Source organism: Heptranchias perlo, chromosome 15 (genome assembly GCF_035084215.1).
Source record: "Heptranchias perlo isolate sHepPer1 chromosome 15, sHepPer1.hap1, whole genome shotgun sequence".
Lineage (NCBI taxonomy): Eukaryota > Metazoa > Chordata > Chondrichthyes > Hexanchiformes > Hexanchidae > Heptranchias > Heptranchias perlo.
The window spans coordinates 29,834,131-29,860,603 of NC_090339.1; the positions used below are offsets into that span (position 1 = coordinate 29,834,131).

At 40.5% G+C, this 26,473-nt stretch overlaps 1 protein-coding gene across 1 annotated transcript; it reads left to right on the plus strand.

The window, feature by feature from the left end:
- Positions 1-9,561: 9,561 nt before the first annotated feature.
- On the plus strand, positions 9,562-23,689 carry si:ch211-153b23.3 (uncharacterized). The gene is made up of 11 exons (XM_067996996.1): positions 9,562-9,600; positions 13,863-14,030; positions 15,470-16,933; positions 18,026-18,118; positions 18,211-18,315; positions 18,415-18,524; positions 20,113-20,307; positions 20,448-20,610; positions 20,754-20,919; positions 21,012-21,106; positions 21,661-23,689. Exons 2-11 carry the CDS (start codon positions 13,874-13,876, stop codon positions 21,744-21,746), a joined length of 2,634 nt encoding a protein of 877 aa, XP_067853097.1. The 5' UTR covers positions 9,562-9,600; positions 13,863-13,873; the 3' UTR covers positions 21,747-23,689.
- The last annotated feature ends 2,784 nt before the right edge of the window (positions 23,690-26,473 follow it).

Sequence of the window (26,473 nt, forward strand, 5' to 3'; positions counted from 1 at the left end):
CTGCAACCCAAACAAAAATAAATCAGGGGCAGATGACCCAAACCAGTGAGAGCCAATATGTTGGTCCAAAAAGTTGTCCTTTTTTGTGTCCATCCAAGTAATAACACAGCCCTGTCACAATGTTGGGCTACTCCTCAAAGGTAACAACACCCTGCTCCAGAGGGTGGCAGTAATGGTATGGTAAGGAAAGAGACTCATTAAGTCAAACTTCAACCCTGAGGAGGAACCCATCACAACCTCCCTTACAGCCCCATCAAGTATTGCTACACGAGAATAAGAACACAATATTTGGGCATAGCGAAGGAACCGTCCTTTTTTGCATGATGTCATCTTTATTAATTGTTCTCTCGAGAAGCACAATGATCTCTTGAATCTATTCAGACTATTCACTTAAATAGATTTCCCTAATAACCTATTCCACAACAAAACCCTCTGGTATTTCTGTCAAAGTGTAAGTTCTCTTACTTTAGCATGTGTTTCTCATTTGCCAGAAATACTGGATGAGGAAATTTTCACAATGCATTTGCAATGCTGCATACAAAGACCAAAGGAATTCTTCCCAGGGAATTTGTGTTTTCTTCTTTCCCTATTTACTTTTCTTTGCTGCCTTTTGTGGTTTTTGTAAGCCCACGTTTTCTTCTGTTTTGTTTTGAATTATGATTTTCATCTCACAGGGGGTGAAATTGGTCTTGGACAGTATTGGAAAAAGTGACTCGGCAGCCCATTTTACACCTGCCCGATTTTCTTTTCCATGCGTGTAAAATGGGCTGCCGATCCGCTATGGCTCCTTTTTACATTGCTGTCCAAGACTAATTTCACCCCCACTGTCCTTTTTTTCATTAGTTTCTTAAGATTTTAAATTTCTTACAATTCTTTGCCTCTACATATAGTGGTATATAGTGGTATATACGTTCAGCACACTGACAGCATAGTTTTGCAATTTAGCATGCTGAAGGATCAGCATGAACAAAGGATGGGTGGCACAGCTGGTCTGGGGTACACAGGGGCTATATCATCTTTACTAGGGCTGCTTTTGAGTTGGGTCACTCTATTCAGCTGAGCACCAATATTAATTTGCTGTCATTGCCATCAACCTAACCCTCCCTTCTGCAAGGACGTGGTGAGAGATTTGTGAGAAGGGACTTGTTGCACAGACCCGCAGGAAGTGAGTCCAGACTGATATTTTCCCAGTTTCAGGCAGAGGCCATACATCACATGCTGTAACTAGTATATGTCCCACGGATGCTTAATACACATGTTTGTGGTGGCAGAGGTGGGTGTTCATCATAGTGAGGGAGGGGAGTAAGTGGGTAAATTTTTGCTAAATTATGCTAATCTGTACACCTCAGGTGCACCTTGTATCCCTGGGGCTAGGCCTAGAAGACAGTGTAGATCACTTCCAAAAATGGTTAGCTTAGGAGGCAAGACCCGAGACTTTGTATAATACGCCCCTCTAGACATATCGGATAGAAATATGGGCACGCCTGAAAGGTGAGGTCTGAAGTGCCCCCAATATTGGACCTCATTGCAATGGAGCTGATGTGGTGCGAACAGCCAGCCGGTGAAGAGCAAACCATGTGGTGCTGTTAGCGTCACAATGTCAGGAAAGTGAAGCCGGGGGTCGGGAGATAGGTGGCCAGGGAGGAAGATCAGAGGGCTGAGTTCTTTAAATATGGGGTCAGGAGGAGCACTCCAGCTCCTCCTGGCTCCACATTCAGTGAAGTAAATTTCAACAACTTACCTTTTTGGTAGCAGGAGGTCCCAAGGTCTGGTGTTACTGAGTGCAGCCAGCACTGGCACCGCTTCCTCAGGGCAAACCAACCATGCAGTGGGGGACTCAAAAAGGCATTTGGTCCCTTATTTGCATATGCAATGGGTCAAAAACCTGTTAGAGGCATAGGCTCTGGACACCTATTTTGTTTCCTTCACCAATATGGCGGGCGACGTACTACCGCCTGCAAATGTGTGTGCACTTCCTGCCTGCCATATTAGGGGCTTAGTAGGCCACTAAGCACCTGAAAAACAGGCGCTGTGCGGCTGAATTTGTAAGCTGTTTGCCCCACCATTCATCCAATAGAGAGGAACAGAAGTTATGAAGCTTATGTGTGGCTCTTTCAAGATCTATACTATTATTGTAACTATAGGGTGCTCTTTTACTCACTCTGTCCGCTTGCCAGAGGGAGTAAAAAAAACCCAGAGTTACATGGACACTCTGAGGTGCACTATCAATTAATGGAAAAATCCCTTCAAGATGAGAGAAGGGCAGCTTAGTCAGTGGGGGGGCCAATAAGGCTGGATTCCAAGCCATCATACCTCTGAGCTGGGCAGCTCAGTAACAGTAATTTCTAACCACACAGTTCTAAAATATAAAACATAATAACAAGAGTGACAGGATAGTAGCACTCTACATTCCTCAACTTCTTTCAGGTTTACACCCTAAGTGCACAACAGAAAGAATGTTGTCCCTAGAATTGGGCAAGGGGCTTGTGAAATAAAAATAGTTGAACCGTGACATTTTAATTTCCTTCCTGCTCCTCCAAAGAGCAATGGAAATTTTGACTTTTTTTCCATTCATTATTTCTGTTACATACTAATAACCATAATGTACTCTTCCCTTTCAGGGCTCACCCTTAGCCGTTCAGCTATTAACATTTTTGGCGTCACTGTTTCCTCTGGTTTTAAAGGCAATTCTCACATCTTTACTATTGCTAAAGTCAACTCCAAGAAACTCAGCTTTGTCTTTTATGCCAAACACTTCCTCTTTAAGTCTGTATAAATCCCAAATCCATCCCAGATTTGAATACTGCTCCCATCTCTCTTGTAACCCTCTGGTCTCTTTCAGCATGCAAGATTGCTTAATAAAGGATTCTTCTCTCTCACTCTCTTTCTTGTTCAGTAGTTTTTCAAATTTTTCAATTTGTTACATTTCTTTGTCTCTACTTATTTGACATTCACTTTCCTTTCTTGCCAGTAGTTCTTCTCCTTTCTCACTTCTTATTTCCATTTTCTCAATGTGTTTTTGCTTCTGGGTTAGCTCTCAGGTGCTGCTGTCTAGATGTTAGTGGGGTTTGTCAGGAATTTAATGCCTGTTTTTTAATTACTATTTAAAATACTCACACGTGATTTAGAAGTGGCAGAAGAAACAAAGATGCCTGAGTTTGCTGGTGATATCCAAGTGGAGGGGGCATTGCAAAATACAAAGGATTTGGATAGATTATGAAGTTGGACTGACTGACAAGTGCAGATTTTGTTTAATATGGTTGAATGCAAGGTGACGAGACTGGGGAGGGGGAATAAGCAGTGGGAGTATAAACTAAATGGTATTACTCTGCAGCACACAGTAGTGGTGAGGGATCTAAGTGTACTAGTGGATGGCTCACTGAAACCATTAGCACAACAGGCACCAGCAGTTAAAAGAGCAGAATTAGAGAAACAAATAGAATAGGAGAAAATAGAATATGAAAGTAAACTAGCAAGAATTATAAAAATGGATTGTAAGAGCATCTACAAGTATGTAAAAAGGAAGAGAGTAGCAAAAATAAACATTGGTCCCTTAGAGGCTGAGACAGGAGAAATTATAATGGGGAATAACAAAATGGCAGAGACGTTAAACAAATATTTTGTATCTGTCTTCACAGCAGAAGACACAAAAAGCAGATGAAAAATAGGGGAGAACCAAGGGGCTAATGAGAGTGAGGAACTTAAAATAATTGATATCAGTAGAGAAAAAATACTGGAGAAAATAATGGGAGTAAAAGCTGATAAATCTCCTGGACCTGATGGGCTACATTCTAGGGTTCTAAAAGAGGTGGCTGCAGAGATAGTGGATTAATTGGTTATGATCTTCCAAAATTCCCTAGATTCTAGAACAGTCCCAGTGGATTGGAAGGTAGCAAATGTAACCTCGCTATTTAAGAAAGGAGGGAGAGAGAAAACAGGGAAATGCTGGAATCCATTATTAAGGAAGTAGTAACAGGGCACTTAGAAAATCATAATATGGTTAGGCAGAGTCAACACGGTTTTATGAAAGGGAAATCATGTTTGACAAATTTATTAGAGTTTTTTGAGGATGTAATTAGCAGGGTAGATAAAGGGGAACTATTAGATGTAGTATATTTGGATTTTCAAAAGGCATTCGATAAGGTGCCACATAAAAGGTTGTTATGCAAGGTAAGGGCTCATGAGGGTAATATATTAGCATGGATAGAGGATTGGTTAATGGACAGAAAACAGAAAGTAGCGATAAAAGTGGCTACGAGAGCAGGTCAGAGACTGGGTATTCTGCGGCGAGTGACTCACCTCCTGACTCCCCAAAGCCTTTCCACCATCTACAAGGCACAAGTCAGGAGTGTGATGGAATCCTCTCCACTTGCCTGGATGAGTGCAGCTCCAACAACACTCAAGAAGCTCGACACCATCCAAGATAAAGCAGCCCGCTTGATTGGCACCCCATCCACCACCCTAAACGTTCACTCCCTTCACCACCGGCGCACTGTGGCTACAGTGTGCACCATCCACAGGATGCACTGCAGCAACTCGCCAAGGCTTCTTCGACAGCACCTCCCAAACCCGCGACCTCTACCACCTAGAAGGACAAGGGCAGCAGGCGCATGGGAACAACACCACCTGCACGTTCCCCTCCAAGTCACACACCATCCCGACTTGGAAATATATCGCCGTTCCTTCATTGTCGCTGGGTCAAAATCCTGGAACTCCCTTCCTAACAGCACTGTGGGAGAACCGTCACCACACGGACTGCAGCGATTCAAGAAGGCGGCTCACCACCACCTTCTCAAGGGCAATTAGGGATGGGCAATAAATGCCGGCCTTGCCAGCGACGCCCACATCCCGTGAACGAATAAAAAAAATTTTAAAAAAAATTTTTTCAGGTTGGCAGGCTGTAACTAGTGGGGTGCCGCAAGGACCGGTGCTTGGGCCTCAGCTATTTACAATCTATATTAACGACTTGGATGAAGGGACTGAGTGTAATGTATCCAAGTTTGCTGACGATACAAAGCTAGGTGAGGAGGACACAAAGAGTCTGCAAAGGGATATAGACAGATTAGGTGAGTGGGCAAGAAGGTGGCAAATGGAATACAATGTGGGGAAATGTGAGGTTATTCACTTTGGTAGGAAGAATAGAAAAGCAGAATATTTTTTAAACAGTGAGAAACTATTAAATGTTGGTGTTCAGAGAGATTTGGGTGTCCTCATAGAAGAAACACAAAAAGTTAGCATGCAGGTACAGCAAGCAATAAGGAAAGCAAATGGCATTTTGGCCTTTATTGCAAGGGGGTTGGAATACAAGAGTAAGGAAGTCTTACTACAATTGTACAGGGCTTTGGTGAGACCTCATCCAGAGTACTGTATAGAGTTTTGGACTCCTTATCTAAGGAAGGATATACTTGCCTTAAAGGCGGTGCAACGAAGGTTCACTAGATTGATTCCTGGGATGAGAGGGTTGTCCTATGCGGAGATGTTGAGTAGAATGCGCCTAAACGCTCTAGAGTTTAGAAGAATGAGAGGTGATCACATTGAAACATACACGATTCTGAGGGGGGCTTGACAGGGTAGATGCTGAGTGGTTGTTTCCCATGGCTGAAGAGTCTAGAACCAGGGGTCACAGTCTGAGGATAAGGGGTCAGCTATTTATGACTGAGATGAGGAGGAATTTCTTCACGCAAATGGTTGTGAATCTTTAGAATTCTCTACCCCAGAGGGCTGTGGATGCTGAGTCATTGAATACGTTCAAGGCTGAGGTAGATAGATTTTTGGACTCTAGGGAAATCAAGGGATATGGGGATCCGGCAGGAAAGTGGAGTCGAGGTTGAAGATCAGCCATGTTCTTATTGAATGGCGGAGCAGGCTCGAAAGTTTGTATGGCTTACCACTGCTCCTATTTCTAATGTTTCTTATGTTACTTATTCTATAAAGGGGGAGTGAATTCTAATAAATTGTCACATATTGCTGGTTGCTGTAAGGGGACAATCTGTATAGATATGTATGTCTCTCGTTAGCCCTCGTGTTCCTATGGAATTGGTCTGATGCTCAACTCCACTGACATCACAGAATGCAAAACTTCTCACAGCCTGCTATCACCGTACCAGGATATCACTGGAGCAGAACGTATTGATTCATGATGTGCGATGATTCTGCAAAGTGTTTGCATTTTTATATGTACATGTTCTATTTCAAAATGCAAATCATTACTAACAAATAGATTGTAATTGAAACAGGAAAACTGGCAAATATTGAACAATTACAGTCAAAAGTTGAACATTTAAAAAAAATATATTATCGACAGAAGGGGGAAGTTGTACACCATTTTCTACATTGATATAGTTTGTGATATATACATTCAGCAAGGTATTTCCCAGACACCACATAGACAGCATAGTTTTGCATATTTATAGGGTGATTTAAGATCTTCAGGACAAGGGTGGACATGGGATGGGGCTGGCACAGCCGGAAGGCAGAGTCTCAGCAAAGGAAGATGCAGTTGAGATACTGGATGGGCTAAACATTTATAGAGGAGGGACTAGAAAGGCTTGCTGTACTTAAAGTAGGTAAGTCACCTGCTCCAGATGGGATGCATCCTAGGTTGCTGAGGGAAGTAAGGGTGGAAATTGCGGAGGTACTGCCCACAATCTTCCAAATATCCTTAGATACGGGGGTGGTTCCAGAGGACTGGAGAATTGTAAATGTTACACCCTTGTTCAAAAAAGGGTGTAAGGATAAACCCAGCAACTACAGGTGAGTCATTTTAGCCTCGGTGGTGGGGAACCTATTAGAAACGATAATCCGGGACAGAATTAACAGTCACTTGGACGAGTGTGGATTGATTAGGGATAGCCGGTACGGATTTGTTAAAGGCAAATCGTATTTAATCAAATTGATAGAGTTTTTTGATAAGGTAACAGAGGGTCGATGCGGGCAATGCAGTTGATGTGGTGTATATGGACTTTCAAAAGGCGTTTGATAAATAGTCTTGTCATCAAGATTAAAGCCCATGGAATAAAAGGGGCAGTAGCAGCATGGATACAGAATTGGCTAAGTGACAAGAAACAGAGAGTAGTGGTAAACGGTTGTTTTTCGGACTGGAGGGAGGTGTACAGTGGTGTTCCCCAGGGGTTGGTACTAGGAACACTGCTTTTCTTGATATATATTAATGACTTGGGTGTACAGGGCACAATTTCAAAATTTGCAGATGACACAAAACCTGGAAGTGTGGTGAGCAATCAGGAGGATACTGATAGACTCCAAGAGGATATAGACAGGCTGGTGGCATGGGTGGACACGTGGCAGATGAAATTTAATGCAGAAAAATGCGAAGTGATACATTTTGGTAGGAAGAATGAGGAGAGGCACTATAAACTAAAGGGCACAATTCTAAAAGGGGTGCAGGAACAGAGAGATCTGGGGGTATATGTACACATAGTGGCAGTGGCAGGGCAGGTTGAGAAAACAGTTAAAAAAGCATACGGGATCCTGGGCTTTATAAATAGGAGCATGGAGTACAAAAGCAAAGAAGTCATGATGAACCTTTATAAAACACTGGTTTGGCCACAACCGGAGTATTGTGTCCAGTTCTGGGCACCACACTTTAGAAAAGATGTGAAGGCCCTAGAGAGGGTGCAGAAGAGATTTACTAGAATGATTTCAGGGATGAGGGACTTTAGTTACGTGGATAGACTGGAGAGGTTGGGGTTGTTCGCCTTGGAACAGAGACAGTTGAGAGGAGATTTGATAGAGGTATTCAAAATCATGAAGGATGTAGACAGAGTAGATAGAGAGAAACTGTTCCCATTGGCGGAAGGGTCAAGAACCAGAGGACATAGATTTAAGGTGATTGGCAAAAGAACTCTATGTACGAGCAATCCAGCCAGTCCCACTGCCCTGCCCTATCCCCGTAGCCCTGCAAATGTTTTCCTTTCAAGTCCTTATCCAGTTCCCTTTTGAAAGCCACGATTGAATCTGCCTCCACCACCCCCTCTGGCAGTGTACATAGAGCCGGCACGGACTCGATGGGACAAATGGCCTCCTTCCGTGCTGTAACCTTTCTATGAAGGGGTACACAGGGGCAGTTCCATCTTTGCTAGGGCTGCTTTTGAGTTGGTTCACTCTTTCTACTTAGCTGAGGACCAACATTAATTTGCTGTCATTGCTATCAACCTAACCCTCCCTTCTGCAGGGAGGTGTTGTGAGACTTGGGAAGGGAATTATTGCACAGACCTGCAAGAGGTGGGTCCAGACTAATATTTTCCCAGTTTCAGGCAGATGCCATACATCACGTGCTGTGACTAACATATGTTTTACAGATACTTATTGAACATGCTTGTGGTGAGGGTTCACCATAGTGGGTTGGGGGGGGGCGGTGGGGAAGTTGGAGAGTTAATGACTACACATTTGCTGCTAGCACTTAAAATTATGGTAATCTGTACTTCTCAAATGGACCTAGCATCTCTGGGGACAGGCCTAGCAGAGGGTGGGGTGAGTGTGAGGGGACGCTAAGGCTGGCACCCCAGATCACTTTGAAAAATGGTTTTGGAGGTTGGGCTAGAAGATATATATAATGCGCCCCTCCAGTCATATCCTCTCCAGCAGTCATCCAACGGTGAGGGGCAGAACAAATGAAGCTTATGTGGGGTATCTCTCTCTCTTATTTAGCCTTGTATTCTCCTATCTGTTCTATCTTGTTCCTCCCGAGCTTTCGAAACGGCCATGCTACACATTGTTCTTGCTCCGTGAATCCTCACTCATTGTATTGCAGTCAAGAGCCATACTACAGTCTCTAACTAAATTCATGCTTCCAAGGACCTCAAAAATCGTGGGACTCCTTAATTTTCCTCATGTCGTGTCATTGGCAAACGTTTAGTATTACCTAACCACTATTTCTTGATTTACTTTCCTAGTCTTCTGTATCTTGTAGGTACCTTGGGTTCTCAATAATACAAATATCATGTATATGTATTATGTAGCAATATACTCCCCGCTGATGAAAAAAGTTAGATGAAACATTTTCTATTGTCTTGTAAACAATATTTTAATACGGTTTCTGAACGAATTAAGGCGGGAAACAAACTGTTGGATTACTCGTGATCCTGACTATAGCAACAGCATCATTCCGCTTTGTTTATGGAATTCACCCTGCCGCAGACTCCACACATTTTCAAAGTTTAAAATAGCGACTTTCAGATTATTTTAATCCCGTAGAGGAGCAAATATAGCCTTAATTTTAAGATTTTAAAATATGGTATACCCGTGAATAAGATTCAAAAACAAATGAAAAATGATAACTCAAAGAATTGCAGTGAAAATATTTTTCCCTTATTCCAATTTTCTGGGCTGCCTTTTTGATGATGTTATTAATTCTTGTAATTTGCAACAATCTCGCACATAAAGCATGACGAATAAGGAAGCTGGCTGTAAGAGCTCGTAAGGTGTAAAACATGTTGTCTGTGAAAATACACCAGGAGGTGATCACATTATGGAATTCAATCCCTGCTATTTCCTCCTCCTATGCTCAGCTGACAGTATAAAGCTGGGAGCCGCGAAGGTTTAAAATAACAGCGAGGAAGGTGCTCTCCACGGACACTACATGTAAGCAGCCGTAACATTTCATTGTACAGTGCATTCGATTAGATGATGCTATTTGTTAATATAGAAACAGCCCAGGGGTCCAAAAATCTAGAGCAAAGGTTATATCGTTTAAAATTAAGATAATTTAATACATTTATAATCATTGGCTTCGATATCCAAATATTTCTCCAGAGGGGAAGTAAACTGAAATATCGGTCGAACATGGGCGTATGAAGACAGCTAAAATTGGTTAGATACCTTGATTTTAATTGTGCAATATTAACATAATCCGATTTAATAAATGCGTTTATGATAATATACTCAGATAACTTTTTCGTTCTAAAATATTTGTGGATCAGATCCAATAAGGACTGACGAATGATATTTTAACAATTTCAGGGAAAAGATTAAATAAAACAAATTTCATGTTTCTACTAATATATGGGACTAATTTCCGGTTGTAAAACAAGCGTTAACACAGTTCTGAAAGCAAGTGGAGCAAATCACTTTCAGAGACCATTACTGTCAATCGGTGATGTGGTGCCTGGTACAATGACACTATTTCAAACTAGGTTCTCTGGACTCCCCCGATTCCGCAAGAATGAGTCCTAGACATTGTCAGATTTCTGAACTTTTCTGGAAACACTCAGCCGTTCAGGCAGCATCTATCCTAGCCCTCCCTACCTTCTCTCCACAGATGCTGCCTGACCTGCAGAGCGTTTACAGCATTTTCTGTTTTTATTTCAGATTTCCAGCAGCTGCAGTAATTTTCTGAATTGTTCTGATTTCTTGATAGCATGTTATTGCTGTTGCAATGTGCTAATAAAACGTTTTATGCAATTATTGCACTGTTTTCCTTTGGTTGCTGGTCTTGTTTTTGGGAAGATAGGGATGGGGATCCCCAGCAATATCATGCAGAAAAGTTTAAAAACCTGTGTGGATATTGTACTTTCTTCATTACCCGTAGATGGCGCCACCTTCATAAGGCTAGATCCATGGAGACACCTGCAGGATTTCAATTGGTGCTAAATTCACTCTCATTGAACCCTCCAGTTACTGAATCGCCTTTGAAAATTTTAAAAGAGTCATTATTTGTGTAATGCAGTGCTGCTTAGATTGATTATGATTAAAATCGAATGTAGAGTACATTGAACTAAATTGTTCCAATTAGTACTAATAGCAGAATATTCTTTTAACAACAACTTACATTTGTATAGCGACTTTAAAGTAGAAAAATGTCCCAAGGTACTTTGTAATAGATGCCGAGCCATAGAAGAATATGTTAGGTGAGGTGACCAATAGCAGGGTCAAAATGCCAGAGTTGGAGGAGTGGAGAGTATGGACGAGGGGAGAGAGTCATAGGGCTGGAGGAGATTAGAGAGATAGGGGAGCACAAGGCCATGAAAGGATTTAAACACAAGGATGAGGATTTTAAATCTGAGGCATTAGGAAACCAGGAGCCAATGTAGGTCAGTGAGGACCACTGAATGAGTGGGACTTTATGTGGGATAAAATATGGGCAGCAAAGTTTTGGATGTGCTGAAGGTTTTGGAAAGTTGACGATGGGTGGCCAGCCAGGAAAGCACTATAATAGTTGCATCTGGAGGTGATAAAGACATGGATGAGGGTTTCAACAAAAGATGGACTGAGGTCAGCAACTCAGCTCAGGGAGGAATCAGACGCCGAAGTTGCGAACAATGTGGTTCAGCCTGAGACAGTGGCTGGGGGTGGAAATAGAATCAATGGCAAGGTACAGAGCTTGTGGCAGGAGCAAAAAAAATGGCTTTGGTCTTCCAAATGTTTAACCAGAGGAAACTGCAGCTCAAGCAGATCTGCACATCAGACAAGCAGCCTAACAATACAGAGACAGTGGAGGGGTTGAGAGAACTAGTAGAGTTGTGCATCATCAATATATATGTGGAAGTTGACCCTATGTCTGTGGATGGTGTTGCCAAGGGGTAGCATGTAGATGAGGGAGAAGAGGGGGCCGAGGACAGATCCTTGAGGGACTCCAGAAAAACAGGTCAAGGGCAGGAAGAGAAGCCATTTCTCAAGATGCTCTGGCTATGACCGGATAAGTAAGAGTGGAATCAAGTGAAGGCAGTTTCACTGAGCTGGACAATAGAGGAGGAATACGGTGTGGGTCAAAGGCTGCAGAGAGGTAGAGGAAGGAAAATGCACCATAGTCAGTCACAGAGGATGTCATTTGTGACTTTGGTTAGGGTTATTTCAGTGTTGTGGCTGGGATGGAAACCTGAGTGGAGGGATTAAAACAGGGAGTTGCAGAAAAGATGGGCAGTTTTGGGCCTTTAAGAGGAAAGCAAGATTGGAGATGGGGTGGACGGAGGGATTAAGGTCGTATTTTTTGAGGAAGATGGCAATGATGGTGGTTTTGAAAAGGAGGGGACAGTACTGAGGAGATGGAACCATTTGAAATGACAGCCAGCATGGGGGCCAGCAAAGGAAGTTGGGTGGTCAGCAGTTAAGCAGTCTAGTGGGAATGGTGTCAGGGGAGCAGAAGGTGAGTCTCATGGTTGAGATGAGCTCAGAGAGGGTAAGGAGGGAGATAGAAGATAGACTAGAGAAAGACATGGGTTCAGAGGTAGGGCTTGGCTTGATAAGCAAAGAGAAGAGGGGGGAGAAGCAGAAGCAGCTGAACGAGTGGTCTCAACCTTAGTGATGAAGAGGTCCATGAGCTCCTCGTACTTGTTGGAGGGGGCAGGGGAGAAGATTTTAAGGAGAAGGCTGGGTTATTTGTGATGAAAAGAAGCCCGGGGCTACCTTTGCTCTCCAATATGATTTGGACTAGTGGGCGGTTTTGGCAGAGGAGAATGAGGCTCGATAACACTTGATGTGGTCCATCCAGATCAGGTGGTGTATGGCTAAACCAGTTGTGCACCAGGGGCACTCAAACCTGAACCCTTTGGACTTGAGAAAATGAGGGTGGGGGTCATATCAGGGGGAAGGATTATGATAGAAGAGAGTATAGGTTTTGCTGGGGACTCAAGGTGGGGCTTGGGTGGCAGTAGACAACAAGGATTTTAAAAGAGAGGTGAGAGTGGTGAAACAGCGTGAGGTGTTCCAAGGAGGAGAAGGTATTAGAGAGTAGTGGGAGAGATCATGGTGTGAATTGGCGATAACAGCCACACCACTACCATGGCATTTTGGATGGGGAAGGTGGTGGGAAGTATAACTAAGTGGAGTGGCTTCGGTAAGTGGCAAGGTGTTGCCACTCTTGACCCAGTTTCAGTCAAAGCTATGATGTCTAGGCAAGCATCCACAATAATGAATGGCAAGGGCCTTGTTCATGAGCAAACGGACATTGTGGAGGGAAATGCGGAGAGGAACAGTGATTGTTGATCCTCTGGCAGAGACCAAGGAGGGGTGAGCGGGATGGGTAGGAGCTTGGTGAGGTCAGCCCCCAGTGGAAAAAAACTCAACGAGAGAGGAGGATAGGGCAGATGTGGGTGCTACTCATAAGGAAAGGAATGGGTGCATCGATGGGCTCTTTAGAGAATGCCATGAGAGGCACAGAGTGTGGCTGTGGGTTTATTCAAGGAGGAATCAAGTCTTCGATGACGGCAGGAAAGTAGGAAGGCGGAGGAGAAGTGATTGGTTGAAGTAGGAATTAGGGGGCAAAGTAACCAAGGGGGAGAAATGAAAGGTCACGTGACAGATTGACAGGAAGGGGAGGAGACAGAAGAGAAGGGATGGATAAGGGCAAAGAGAAAAAAGAAAAGGAGACAGAAGTATAGGGCTCAGGTCTGGAGCAGTGGCCAAAATGCACACACAATTGATTCACAGTTTTGTATTTTGCTGTAGTGAGAATATTGTACTTGTTAAAACAAGTTAAAGCAATTTTAAATCACTTTCATGAGATAACATGTGTTCAGGAAAATTCACAGGCCCACACATCACCAAATGCTGCTAAACTTGCAGAAGCATGCCTGATCATTAAAGGGTGCTACTGTTCTGTTCGATACTATATCTATGTTCCTACATGTTACTGTGTTTACATTTATATGTTACTGTGGCTAAGTTTAATGTTATGATATATAATACATTTATATAGTATCTCCACATCAAGCATTTCTATGGTATATTTTTCTAAACCATAGGTAATTTTTAATTGTATGATGTATTTTGTCATGAAAGAAGATGTCAAGATCTTGATATGCTTTGTGTTTCATTCATAAATACATTCTTCATAGATTTAAAGGCAATGTCTAGTTCTTGATGTGCATGTTGCTTAATTCATATATTTCTTTATTCATTTATTCTAGATTTAAAGGCAATGTCTAGCTCGGAAGGTTTTGCTGCTATATTTTATAGCGAGCCAGGAGTTCTAGGGCTCCTGGCCAATGTGATCAGTGCCTTCCTTGTGGCTCTGCAGAATTTTGCTCAAGCCAATACAAATATTTTGGCTAATGGAACTGAAAACATCTTGGCAGGTGAGTAACAGCATGACAATGTGCTGTAGCTATAGTTAGTGATCTGCTCAGTGATAAGGACAACAATATAAAATATCATCTTATTTTGCTTAGACAGCAATAGTGACTGAATTTCAATGATATGAAAAGCTTTGAGATGTTTTGTTGTAATAATATTACTCAGGAAAAATGGTTTAGGATGATAGGATTTCATAACTCTGATATGAAATATTATGTTTTGTAAATAAAACAAACAAAATATGAGCAATTATTATTCCATACTTTGTACTAGAAAGCAGATTAATGGGATCTATTAGAGGGAAAATAAAGATGGATTTAAAAAAATGTGTCATTCAAATATTCATTTCAGATTGCAAAGGTGCTATGTAACTAAAGGGAAGATTAGTACATCATTTGCAATAAACAATATTCCTAGAACTACAATATCTGTTTTGCTGATCTAAAAGTGCTTTATAGTACACTCATTAGGGACAAATTTCTGCAGGAGTTCACTCGATTGTAACTTTGGTTGAAGAGCCGCAGAAACCCCTGAAAAATGGAAGAAATGCTGTTTACGCGTTTTTCTGGAGTTTCTACAGCTTTTCTGCTGAAGTCATGGTGGACGATCAGGAGAACCCCACAGACATTCACCCCCATTAACTGTTAGCTCCCCTATAGTTTAGTGGATTACAGAATGTGCTCTAAAGTAACAATGGAAAAGGTCATCTTGATTAATATTCAGGGTATTAACTACCTTCTATTTTAGAAGGGTGTCTATATTCAGGCTCTTGACATTGAAAATAGGGATTGGTTTATACGTTACTATACTTTAACATCACTGCAAAGCAGTATACACTTCACAATAACACTAAAGTTGTCAGGACCTGATCTGACCCCTGAAATAAGCAATGTGGGACTCTGGAGAAAGCAGTCTCATATCACTCCCGTTTGACATTGAATGGGATATAATTCCAGTGCAGTGTCAAACTTGCTCCAAAGTTCCTTGGACCTCCTGCACACTTTATAAACTGACCCAAAGCTAACTTTAATGTTTAGAGAGTATAAGCACACCCACATGCTCTCCCTAACTATTTATATTCCATGCGGTGTCAAATCCCAGCACTGTGAGACTGTCTCCTCCAATGATTGTCACACTTTTTCCCTTTGGGGTCAGTCAGGATCTGACTCCAGAGTTAGGCTGCAACTTTAGAGTTGTTACAAAGCAGAAAGCTCTTCTCAACAAAGCTAAAATTGTAGTATTAACAAATGCTAAGGAGATTTTGAATGAGGGATCCTTTTTTGAAAGGGCCGCTGATCCTGAGACCCCCCTTTTAAGTTATGCATTTAAACCTTACTTAAAGTTTATGGCGCTCATGAAGACCATATATTTGAATACCCAGTATAAGAAGTTTTTTGAAGGAACCTATGCTATTAAAGAATTTCCATTGTGTGTTTTCTAGGTGTTCACCTTATATTGATTGGTGGAGTGACACAACTTGTTGCTGGGCTAATGGCGTTCAGAAAGTACGACCATCTTGGTGGCACAGCCTTTATAGCTTTCTCAGCTTTGTGGAGCAGCTTTGGGGCAACTCGAATTATTCTGGGAGCAAACTCCCCTCTTAATGCCAGCTCCATCACTCTGTATCCAAAAAACACCAGTGTTGTAAATAATATTACAAGCACGGCTCTGCCTCCTATTAATGAGTCTGCTGTTGCAGGGCTAGTAGCTTACATCAGTGTAGCATTTATTTTGTCCTTCTGTTCAGCTACCACTAATTACATCATGCCCTTTGTGTTTGGGGCCATAACACTTACACTCGTTTTTGAGGCTGTAGGTCTCTTTAGCCAATGGGCTTTAATAGTATCTGGAATCTTTGAACTAGTGATAGTTATCTTTGGGCTTTATGGAGCCACTGCCCTGCTTTTAAAGGGAGTCACCCAGAGATACATCCTTCCTGGGTTTGGCAATGCATTATTCAATGTACTGCTTCTAGGAACAACTAACAAATCATCTTCTAAGAGCATTGGTGAAGAGAAGAAGAAGAACACCAAATATGCTGAGCCTATGGCCCTTGGCAACTTGTGCAGTGTGATTTCTCCCTTCATCTTTGCTTTTTACTGCTTTGGGTACATGAAATCCTTTTATGTGGGAGCTGTGTGGGTCAGCATCAATTCTATTGCACAACTTTTTGCCAGCTATTACGGTTACTTGCGCAATGATGTCTACTTTGCCACTAAATTTGGTGTCCATAGTATGTATTGGCTTGTGAAGTCCTGGGAAGAGTTCATTTTGACTGTCCTCATAAATGTTGATATTTTAGATAGCAGCAGAGCAAGGATGACAGGTGACTGGTTTTTCTTGGTCACAGCTTTGATTTTATGTCTGATGTCACTGAATAGAGACAAACTTGAAATAATCCATAATGGCTTTTTTGTTCTTCTCACCATCTCCACCATTCCTCAGATCAACAGTGTACCATATTACAGATTTTTTGGGGCAGTTTGCTCTATGTACACAGCCCTATCCCTTTATGTAACATTTGCCAGCCTAATCAACTCCATAGCAGAAAAGGCATTGATTCCTATTGGAACCCAACTCCTCTCTTCAAAAACATTTCAGAATGTTCTATTTGCCCTGAAAAAAAAGTTCACCACAGCTGAAGAGCTTCCATCCTTTACTACTGTGCAGCTTCCAGATGCCCTCTTCTACATCTGCAATGGACTGGCAGCCCTGTCTGCCATCCAGAGTGCAAATTTAGACCAGGTCCAAATTCATGTCACTATTCCCTGGGTGCTGATTCCTGGAGCTCTCATCCAACTTTATGTGTCCAGGATTCAAGTCCGAGGAGGAAGGCGCTTTGGCTCTGTGTTAACCTTCTGCTATGCAGCTTTATGGGCGACTTGGACCTGGCTTCGATTTGCAGGTATATTTATCAATGCAATATTACCATGAACAAACAATCGCTAAAGATGATTTATATGTGTATGAACAACAAATGAAAATATTTTCGTATCTCACTTTGTAACTGGGATTTTAGTGTATATGTAATTTTTATTGATTTTCTGTATTTTCTAAAAATTATATTTCTTTAATCTGCACATTTTTAAATTAAAACAATTCAGATTATTCTTTATTACTAGGAGTGTCCCCAGTCAATCTCCCTAATGCAAAAATGGCCATTTTTACAAAAATAATCCTGTATTATTAAAATAATAGATGGTCAAGGGAATGAGCTATAGGCATGTATGCACTCCCCATTCACTTGGGGCTTAAATTTACACTTGTGATTATACCAACCTCACAGTCACAGATTTGTCTATTATTTATTTCGACACGTCATAGTTCCAGTTTATAAAAAAAACTCACACAACAGAAACAATGGAATACCATACGGCTATAAAATATGTTACTGTATGCTATTCAGATTAGCAAAACAGATTTTATTTTTCTCAGTTCTGATATAATAAGATAACACATTAAGGATACATAGACAACACCTAAGATCATGTCACTATTCCCTGTGTGCTGATCTCTGACTTTATGTGTTCAGGATTCAAGTACAAGAAGGAAGGTGCTTTGGTATTGTACTATTATTCTGCTACACAGCTATCTGAATGAGCACTACTTTCTTTATCCTGCTAATGACTGTGAGTAATGTTATGAATGCTTAACAACTTATACATTATGTTTCTCTTCACTACTTTAACAGAGGCATCAACTCATGTTAACATGGGTTAACACCTCTGCTAAAATAACAAAGAAAGGAAGTTATTATATGTGTATTAAAATTTCACACAAAAGCATCTCTCACAGTAAGTTCCAAGCTTATATCAATTCTCAGTGATACACATAGACCTGAAATTTCCTTAAGAGCTTTCCTTGCCACCATATCTTCACTGGCAATTCCCAGCCATAATTTCCTGTTTCAAGTTAGTCTTTGTATTGTCAATAGTATTATCTGCTTATATTCATAACTGTGTGTAATGAGTTTCATAAATATGTATTTCTTCTGCAGGTCATTTGTTAAATATTGATCCCAGTTCTGATGGTGGATTCACTGTGGGTGCCATAGCTTTCCTTATAGTCAACATGTTTCTTATTATCTTAGGTGAGTGTTTTAGTTGCAATTTCTGCTCAGTTTGTGTACTTCAATACCTGCCGTCCAGGGGGAATTCATTTCTTGTGTGGTCTCTCTCACAGCCACTTATATTAATATAGTGCTGCTCACAGTCACAGTCATCATGGAAGTGATAATCATCTGTTTTCTACTCTTCACCCTTGAGAGACTACCTCTTCCTTTGGAAGGTCAGTCACTAGCTCAATTTATTTTTAATTTTTAAAAAATGTCTATTTTATCGGCACGTGAACACTAAGGACTATTTCCCCCTACTGTTAACCCCACAGGTGTGATGCTGGCTTTGTTCAGTCTTTTCTGTGTTTATGGAGCAGTTGCCTCTTTTGCCAACCATATGTTTGGGAAACAACTAATTCCTCTGGGTGACCCTCTCTTCAAGGTAAATGCTTAATGGTATCTATTTACTTCTAATATTAATTGTTTTCCAATGTATTGCACACTGGGAGTCAAGGCTAAGTTTAGTCTTCAGGTGAAGTGGGATTACAGGGCTGAGGATAATTGGACAAGGGCGTGGAGATTCAGTCCCTATCTTAAAGTCATACATCTGTTCTTATTTTTATATATTTCAATTTTATATTATTATTTGTATTTAATTAACAAAACTTACTACAGTTTGGGAAGCAAAAAAGTGAAGTTGGTTGGAGCATAGGAGGTTCTATGCAGTACAAGCTAAGGAACTGGGAGACACAGTGCCACCACTGGCAGGAGGGCATGATTACAGTGTGACAAGTTTACACAGGCAGTTTCCATTATAAATGTGGCCAATGAAACTTAGAATGAAACAAGCTGACAGGATGTGTACACAGTAGTAGGTACAGCACAGGAGGAAGCCATTCGGCCCATCATGCCTGTGCCAGCTCTTTGAAAGAGCTATCCAATTAGTCCCACTCCCCTGCTCTTTCCCCATAGTCCTGTAAATATTTTTCCTTCAATTATTTATCCAATTCTCTTTCGAAAGTTACTATTGAATCTGCTTCCACCATCCTTTCAGGCAGTGCATTAATAATATAAATGTGCAGGAATTTTGTAAGAAGCAAAATATTCTCTTCCTTTAATGTGGTAAGCTGACATACTTTGTTTCCCAGTAAAATTTGCTGGTCTACCATCATTAATTTGTTTTGAAAAAAAAATGTCTTTTGTAATGTGAGGTCTAACAGTGAAAGAATGCCAACATTATGCATTATTTTACATATAGGTTTTGACAGAATCCATTACACTTCAGAAGTCACACTTCAATATGTCAACAATATTTCATGCTGATTTTTTCCTTACCTAGAACTGGAAATTTTGCAAGCATCTACAACTTTGCAAACTTCCATCATCAAACAGCAATTAAACACTGATTGAACTATTTACTTAGAGTAGCTAACTGTTGTGACCTTGAATGGGGGGCACTTAAACACAGCTCTATTCTATCAGCAGAGTAATACATTGTGTATTGCATGGTATAATGCTCCTGTCATTATGGAACAGCCTATCATCTGAGTTTCTGTGAGCAACACCACAAGAAACCCACTAGTTAAGGATTAAACTACCTAGGATCATGATCATGGATTTAACATTCTTGATAGTTTATAAACTGCTAAAACGTACTGTTTATGGTTTGGGATGTCATCCAAACTCCCACAGCTTTCTAATGCTCCATCAATTTTCTGCTATTTTTTGTTATTTACAAATGTCTTGCCCATTCATTAAAGAAAGGATGGTGTACAAAAGTTGTGCTCATTTATGTAATTGCAAACAATATTTAAGCCTGTTTCATGAACAGAAAAAACTATATAAAACATTCTGACTATAATCTACATTGTCCTGTAACATACCTTTTATTTGGCTTCTGAAGACTGCAATCTAGACCTTCTGTGTCGATTAATTTTGGAAAAACCTAAAGGATATTTTCATTATGATACGTTTATCAAAAACAAAATATTTTTCTGAAATGCCTTATACTTTTTTTTCATAAATCACAGCCAGGAAAAAACAAAAAGAAAGACCAAACCTCTTCGTCTTGTCACATTGCTTCTTCACGTCAGACTAGCAGTCTACAAACTATTGCAAAGATCTTGGATTCTGGCCGTGTGTGTGGGATCCCAACTGATACTGTGTATGCTCTGGCAGCTTCCTGTAAGCAGCCACAGGCTGTTGAAAGTATCTACAACATAAAGGTAAGGATGCTAAAATCAGTGAGACAAAAATATGCTCAGACTGGATTCTTACAGCTTTTTATTCTTACCCAGTAAAATCATTAGCCACAAAGTGCTTTTCTCAGTCTTTTAACGCATGATTGCTGTGTTTGCTTTTCCAGGAGCGTCCTGCAGAGAAGCCTATCTGTATATGTATTTCCAATCTGGACCAGCTTTCTGCTGTGCATCCTCCATTCAGCCCCTTGCTCTGGGAGTTCATGAACCATGTCTACCCTGGAGGGATCAGCTGTATTGTGAAGAAAGGAGAATGGCTAAAGAAACTAGGTATGTATTGTGATTGGTAGATCATTTTGAAGCAGGTGGTGGTCCCTATTCAAACAGCCAGTTACATCAGTTAATCAGTGTTAATCAGAGTGAGATTAGATTCTAAGAAAGTTCTGAAAATCAGATTGTATCCTTTATTAAAGGTGTTGGCGCTGCCTATGATCGTGTTGGTACAAAGGACAGTATCATGATCCGTGTTCCTGACCACACTGTGACAGCCCATCTTGTGAATATGACTGGGCCACTCGCCATTACGTCAGCGAACCCGAGCGGAGAGCCTGATAGCACCCACCATGACATGGTTATCTCGTATGTATTTAAATATTACAATTGAATTAATTGTTGTTTTACCTTATAGTACATGCATTTTTCATTGTAAGTGTTATCGTGTTTATCGACAGGCGTCTTGCACACAAGATTGATGGTGTTCTATGTGATGGAAACTCTAATGAATTGGTTGCTTCCACTGTTATCAACTGTACTAAGATTGATGAAGGTACTACAGCATTCTGTTCAAATATATTAATTATATACTCTTTTGGTTACTGATTAAACAGATTTTATCCAATAACTTTTACATTGTTTTAGCCCCTAAGGTGAGCCCCTATGTGTGAGTTTCTTTAAATTATATATTAGTTTTAATATGCTAACATAATCATAGTTGAGGTAGGAGAAGGAGTTGCAGTTGGACTGGCAGCACACATAGCAGTCTCATTCAGTGCTGAGTAATTTTCTGACATAGCATTTGTTACATTGATGAATGTACTATTAACACTTGGGCAGATCAGCCCAATGCAACTCATGTTGACACCTGTGAGGTTCATAGAGGACGTACAATTGTAAACTGATTTTTCCAATAACTTTGGCATTGGCGTAGCCCCCAAGGTTTACATATGAATGAGTTTTTTAAAAATAAGATGCTAGTATTAAAATTACTTTTTTCAATGATTCACTGCTTTTAATGCTTTCTAAAGACCACTTCAGCAGTAATTGTAATGGTCTTCAGCTGTGATTAATATTTTTCTAATAAAAATGATTTACTTTCTACAGAAGGAATCACCATTATTAGAGAAGGCTGTGTCCCAGCAGTGAGGGTCATGCAGCTTTTTGAACGAGTGAAGAACAAACTTGACTGATGGCAAACCTCAACTGACAGAAACTTTCAAATCTGACATGTATTGAGGATACACAGATCAATTACATATAGTCACAATGCAAACAATAAGTCTGTTATACATGTGGATAATTTCCCATTACAATTGACACATGTGGCAGTCGGTGTAATGCAGTGATATATAGTGGTTTCCTTTCACTACAGAGAATATGGGAGACTATGATTTGCTGCACTTTTGGAGCACTTTATTTTGCGGGGATGCAAAGACCTACGTTGTAACCATTGAATTCATTAATTGAAGATCTGAAACTGCATTTTCAATTGTTAAATACACCTCTAGTAAACATCTGGGTGACACCTGCATGACAAACCTTTGTCATCTGTGAAGTCTGGTGCTACCCATACTGCAGTCATATTACATTGAAAATCAAAAATTGTCTATGCAGAATTCATTGCATATGTCTATCTGAACAAAATCATCTTAGGTTACCTTGTAACAACGAATTTCAGTGCGGGGATATGAAGATGAATAACGAGTTATTTATTGGTATCATATTTGTTGAAACAATAACCTGCACCGCCCCACCGCCCCACCACCCACCACCCCCCCCCCCCACCACCCTCCCGACCAGCTGTAAACTACAATCTACCTCTGAGACATTAGTCTTCCTGCCCAGTTATAATCCCGGTGGCAATGCCGTCTTTTCTACTAATCCCGGTCTCAATAGGAAGATTGTCCTTTCTATCATTTTGATGATAAAATTATACTTGTTGCCAACACTAAGTTTAATGGTAAGACAATACTTTAATAATACAAATGGCAGACATAAAAAGAAAAACTACATATTCTGGAAATTTGAAATAAAAACAGAAAACACAGCAGGTCAATCAGTATCTGAAAGTGAAAAGAAGGTTAACATTTCAGGTAGAATCCTTGATCAGAACTGACTTGTTTTTATTTCTCTAGTAGATCTAAATTAGCATACTGTTGTAATGTGTCCAGGAAACACTTTGCGGACACTTAATCAGTTAATAACATTCAAATAATAGAAAAAAAGTTTAGAAAAACACTAAATAGGAAATACAGTCAGGTCACTGTAATTATAGCCTAGAAACAACTGTGAATTATTTTACACTATATTCATGTCATTATTTTGGTAGTTTAACAGAGGCAATAATCTGCTTATTTCAAATAGGTTAAAATTTCCTTTAAAAGAGCAGACAATTTAATGCCATACACACACATTATGCAAATAGATCACAATAATTTCCAGACTTATTTATGTTATGCAACTAGTCTGCTACTACAGATACATTCTGATTGTAATGTTTTGTTGTCTGGATGTTATTGTAACTGTGCCTGAAAGGGTGGTGGAAGCAAATTCAATAGTAACTTTCAAAAAGGGAATTGGATATATACTTGAAAAGGAGACATTTGCAGGGCTATGGGGAAAGAGCGAGAGTGGGACTAACTGGATAACTCTTTTAAAGAGCTGGCACAGGCATAATGGGCTGAATGGCCTCCTTCTGTGCTGTAAGAATTTATGTTTCTACGTACAATGAGAGATATTACTGTATATTAATATTTATATTTAAATTCTAGCTATTTTACACAAAAAAATTAAAATAGTTTATGTTTGTTCTTTAAGAACTTTTTCAACAAGTAATTCTGTGCTCATAAATCATTGTCTCTGCCCAGGAGTGATTTAGTCGAATGGCCATATATTATTTGTTTAGATGTGTCTTTGTTTTCAATCCAAGCAATCTGTCTGATTTTTGTCAAAACCACTTGAATATCAAGATACTATCTAGAAAATGAAGGCTATAACGATGAAGATTTGATAAAGTTATACATGAAGATTTTGTGTTAGATATCTGTTTCTTGTATGAAGAAAGCGATGTGTAAATTCTTCCATTGTACATTTGTGAAGATTATGTCAATAAACATTGCTCATTTATACCACATCTGCTTTGTTCTATCATGTTTTATGTGTGCTCTCTAGCAATTGCACTTTTTAACTGAACGCAAATTAAATCTGAAGAGACCTTTATGAAATGAGACCTGCCTCTTGGTCCTGCAAGTTGAAGTATTACCTATGAATGTTTTCCGTTCCTGTTGGGGTCATCAAGGGGCTGTTGGAGATTAAGACTGAGAAGTAGTAAAGGAAACCATTCTCTTGGGTTACTTCTGTAATTTATAAACCCTAATATCTTGAGAAGTTATCATAAGAAGAATTGGGATCCCCTAATGGGCCAAGGAAGATGGTCAACAGTGGGGGGTGGTAAGATCAGACCGGTTGAAGACAGATACAGTTGGGATAGTAGGAGTTGTGTCGGGATTATTTGGCGTGGGAAGGTCAGTCTGGAACCAGGCAGATGTAGAGACCATAAAGAGACCATAAAGTACTATTTTGAGAACGGCCTTATAGACAGTGTCGTGAGGCCTATAATACAGGAGATTAGTAGGTTAACACAGGAAGAGTGATTGATGGTGTACAACATGCATGACATTACTAACTTGTTCAATGAGACACAAACTTAAATCAATGAGATAATACTGAAAGAGCAAAGAACCAGAAATAAGCAGCTACTACCATTTGTACTGCTTATGGGTCATATGTACTCCAGACCTTCAGTGACTTCCTGCAGAGTGTGTCCAGAGGAATTATCCCAGACCTATTGAAGGATGAGGATCTGAAGAGATAATTTTGTGAGGGAGGGGCAGGACAGTGCAAAATGTCTCCTGTGTCCATTGTAAGGAACCTGGGGTTTGTCACAACACATTCTGGTAAACAAATGGGGGTCCTAATAGAGGCTGTTTAGTGAAGGAATTAATGCATATTTTCTTCACCCTATCCTTACCAGTTCTGAACATGGAAATGTCCATGTTCACGAGGCTGGACAGGGTGCATTCAGTAGGGGTCCTTGAAAAGGACATTTATGAATGGAGAATAAACCCACCATGATTACTGGTTTACAATGACCATCAAGGACAATGGACACCACCATACACTGATTGCTGCTTAGTAACTGAACATGGATATGTGTGTCAGTGTGATGTGTTTGAGGTTACTCAAACTATTTCTGGGCTGTCCAAAGATAATCCGTACCAGTAGAAGTCCTCCAGAAACTGGTCCGAGTCAACTGTAACATGCCCAGTGAGGGTTGACAAAATGGCGACAAGAAATGGTTATGGTCACTTACAATGCTGAAGGGAAATATTGTGCAGTAATCAATGTTAAGACCTATGCCTACAACCCTATGAGTTGCCCGGTGCTAATGCCAAATTTTTGCTTCACACCACATCACAGGGTAGTGATTGGGGAGGTTGTCATTACCCCATGAAAGCGAGACCATCCTATATAGCAAGGATCCTATTGACCCTAAGGATTATACTCCCAATTTCAACCTATCTATTCAGCCCCACTCACTGGATTTGCATAAGTTATTGGCAAGGAAAGACACACACCGGGTTTTGATTAGCAATGACATGTGTACAGCTGGTCAACGATTGAATGAGCTGCTCCATAAGGGAGATTACGCTAATTTACCAGAGGGAACATGGTTAGAATTCAGATTTAAAGTTTTTGTTATTCTTCAGGCAGGACTCATTATAATCTTACTAATTATTACTTGCTGTTTACGCTGTACCCTGATGTTGATAAATAGGGAATTATGATGGTTGGAGGTAGAAGATAATTTCTTTTCAACTGGGTGAAGCAGCCTAAACGGGAATAATGTAGTCAAGTCAGGGTAGATTTAAGGAAATATATCAAAGCTTGTTATTTTTAAAAATTTAATATTCAATAAAACTTTTGCATAAATGTCACGGTGATTATGTTTCTTGTAACAACAAAGCTCAACCTTTTCTGTGATGAGCACAACTTAGATTCAAAAATAATTTAAAGCAAGTTTTTTGATCTCTCACACTCGTTTGAGGAAGAACTGAAGAATTTTTGGATTTACCTGGATTAATTACCCGCTAAAGGAGTGGAGTTTGGTTAAAACAATTGTTAAACTGACTGTTCAAGAGGGCATGCTGGGAAGGTTGACCAACTTCGAAAAGTGTAATACAGACTGTCTAGAAGGCTACAGATAAGGAGGCCTTGAGAGGCTGTGGGAAACCATCATAAACACTGTTTGGTGGCATCAGTCCGTGTAACCATAGGAAAGGGAGAATGTGAAATTACTGAAAGTTTATTATTGTCAGCAAGAATGGTATAAGAGTCAGTTCCTGAGGCCGACCAGGACACTGTGCACGAGTCAGACCAGAAGAACGCCACGCAGGAAGCCGGGGTTTATTAATCTCTTACCACGCAGAAAGTCGGCAGAGAATTAACCTATCAGTGTTCACAAAGCAGAAGAATCAGCTATTCTAAGTTTCAGATTGTACTACTGATCTAAAGGTTGTATGCATCTCCATCTGTAAACCTGTACTGTTTTAATGTTAATAAAACCATTATTTAGAAAAGTTTAACGTCTTGGTTGATCTCCCCTCTGATTACCCTAAAGAATAAATAATTACAAATACCCTACACCTTTTGTTTGCTGTTTTTGGTCAGTAGCCAGAAGGGTCCAAAGCCGGCCGACATTTCACCCCATTCATAGGCACAAGCCAGGGGGCACATCTGCATTAGGGGATGCATTGGGCATGAAGCTGTTAATATGGATGGGTTCAGGCTCAGGTGGAGCACACGTCAGGTATGTCCTGCTTGGGAGGGGAGGAAAATTAGGGTCAAATGTCTGTAT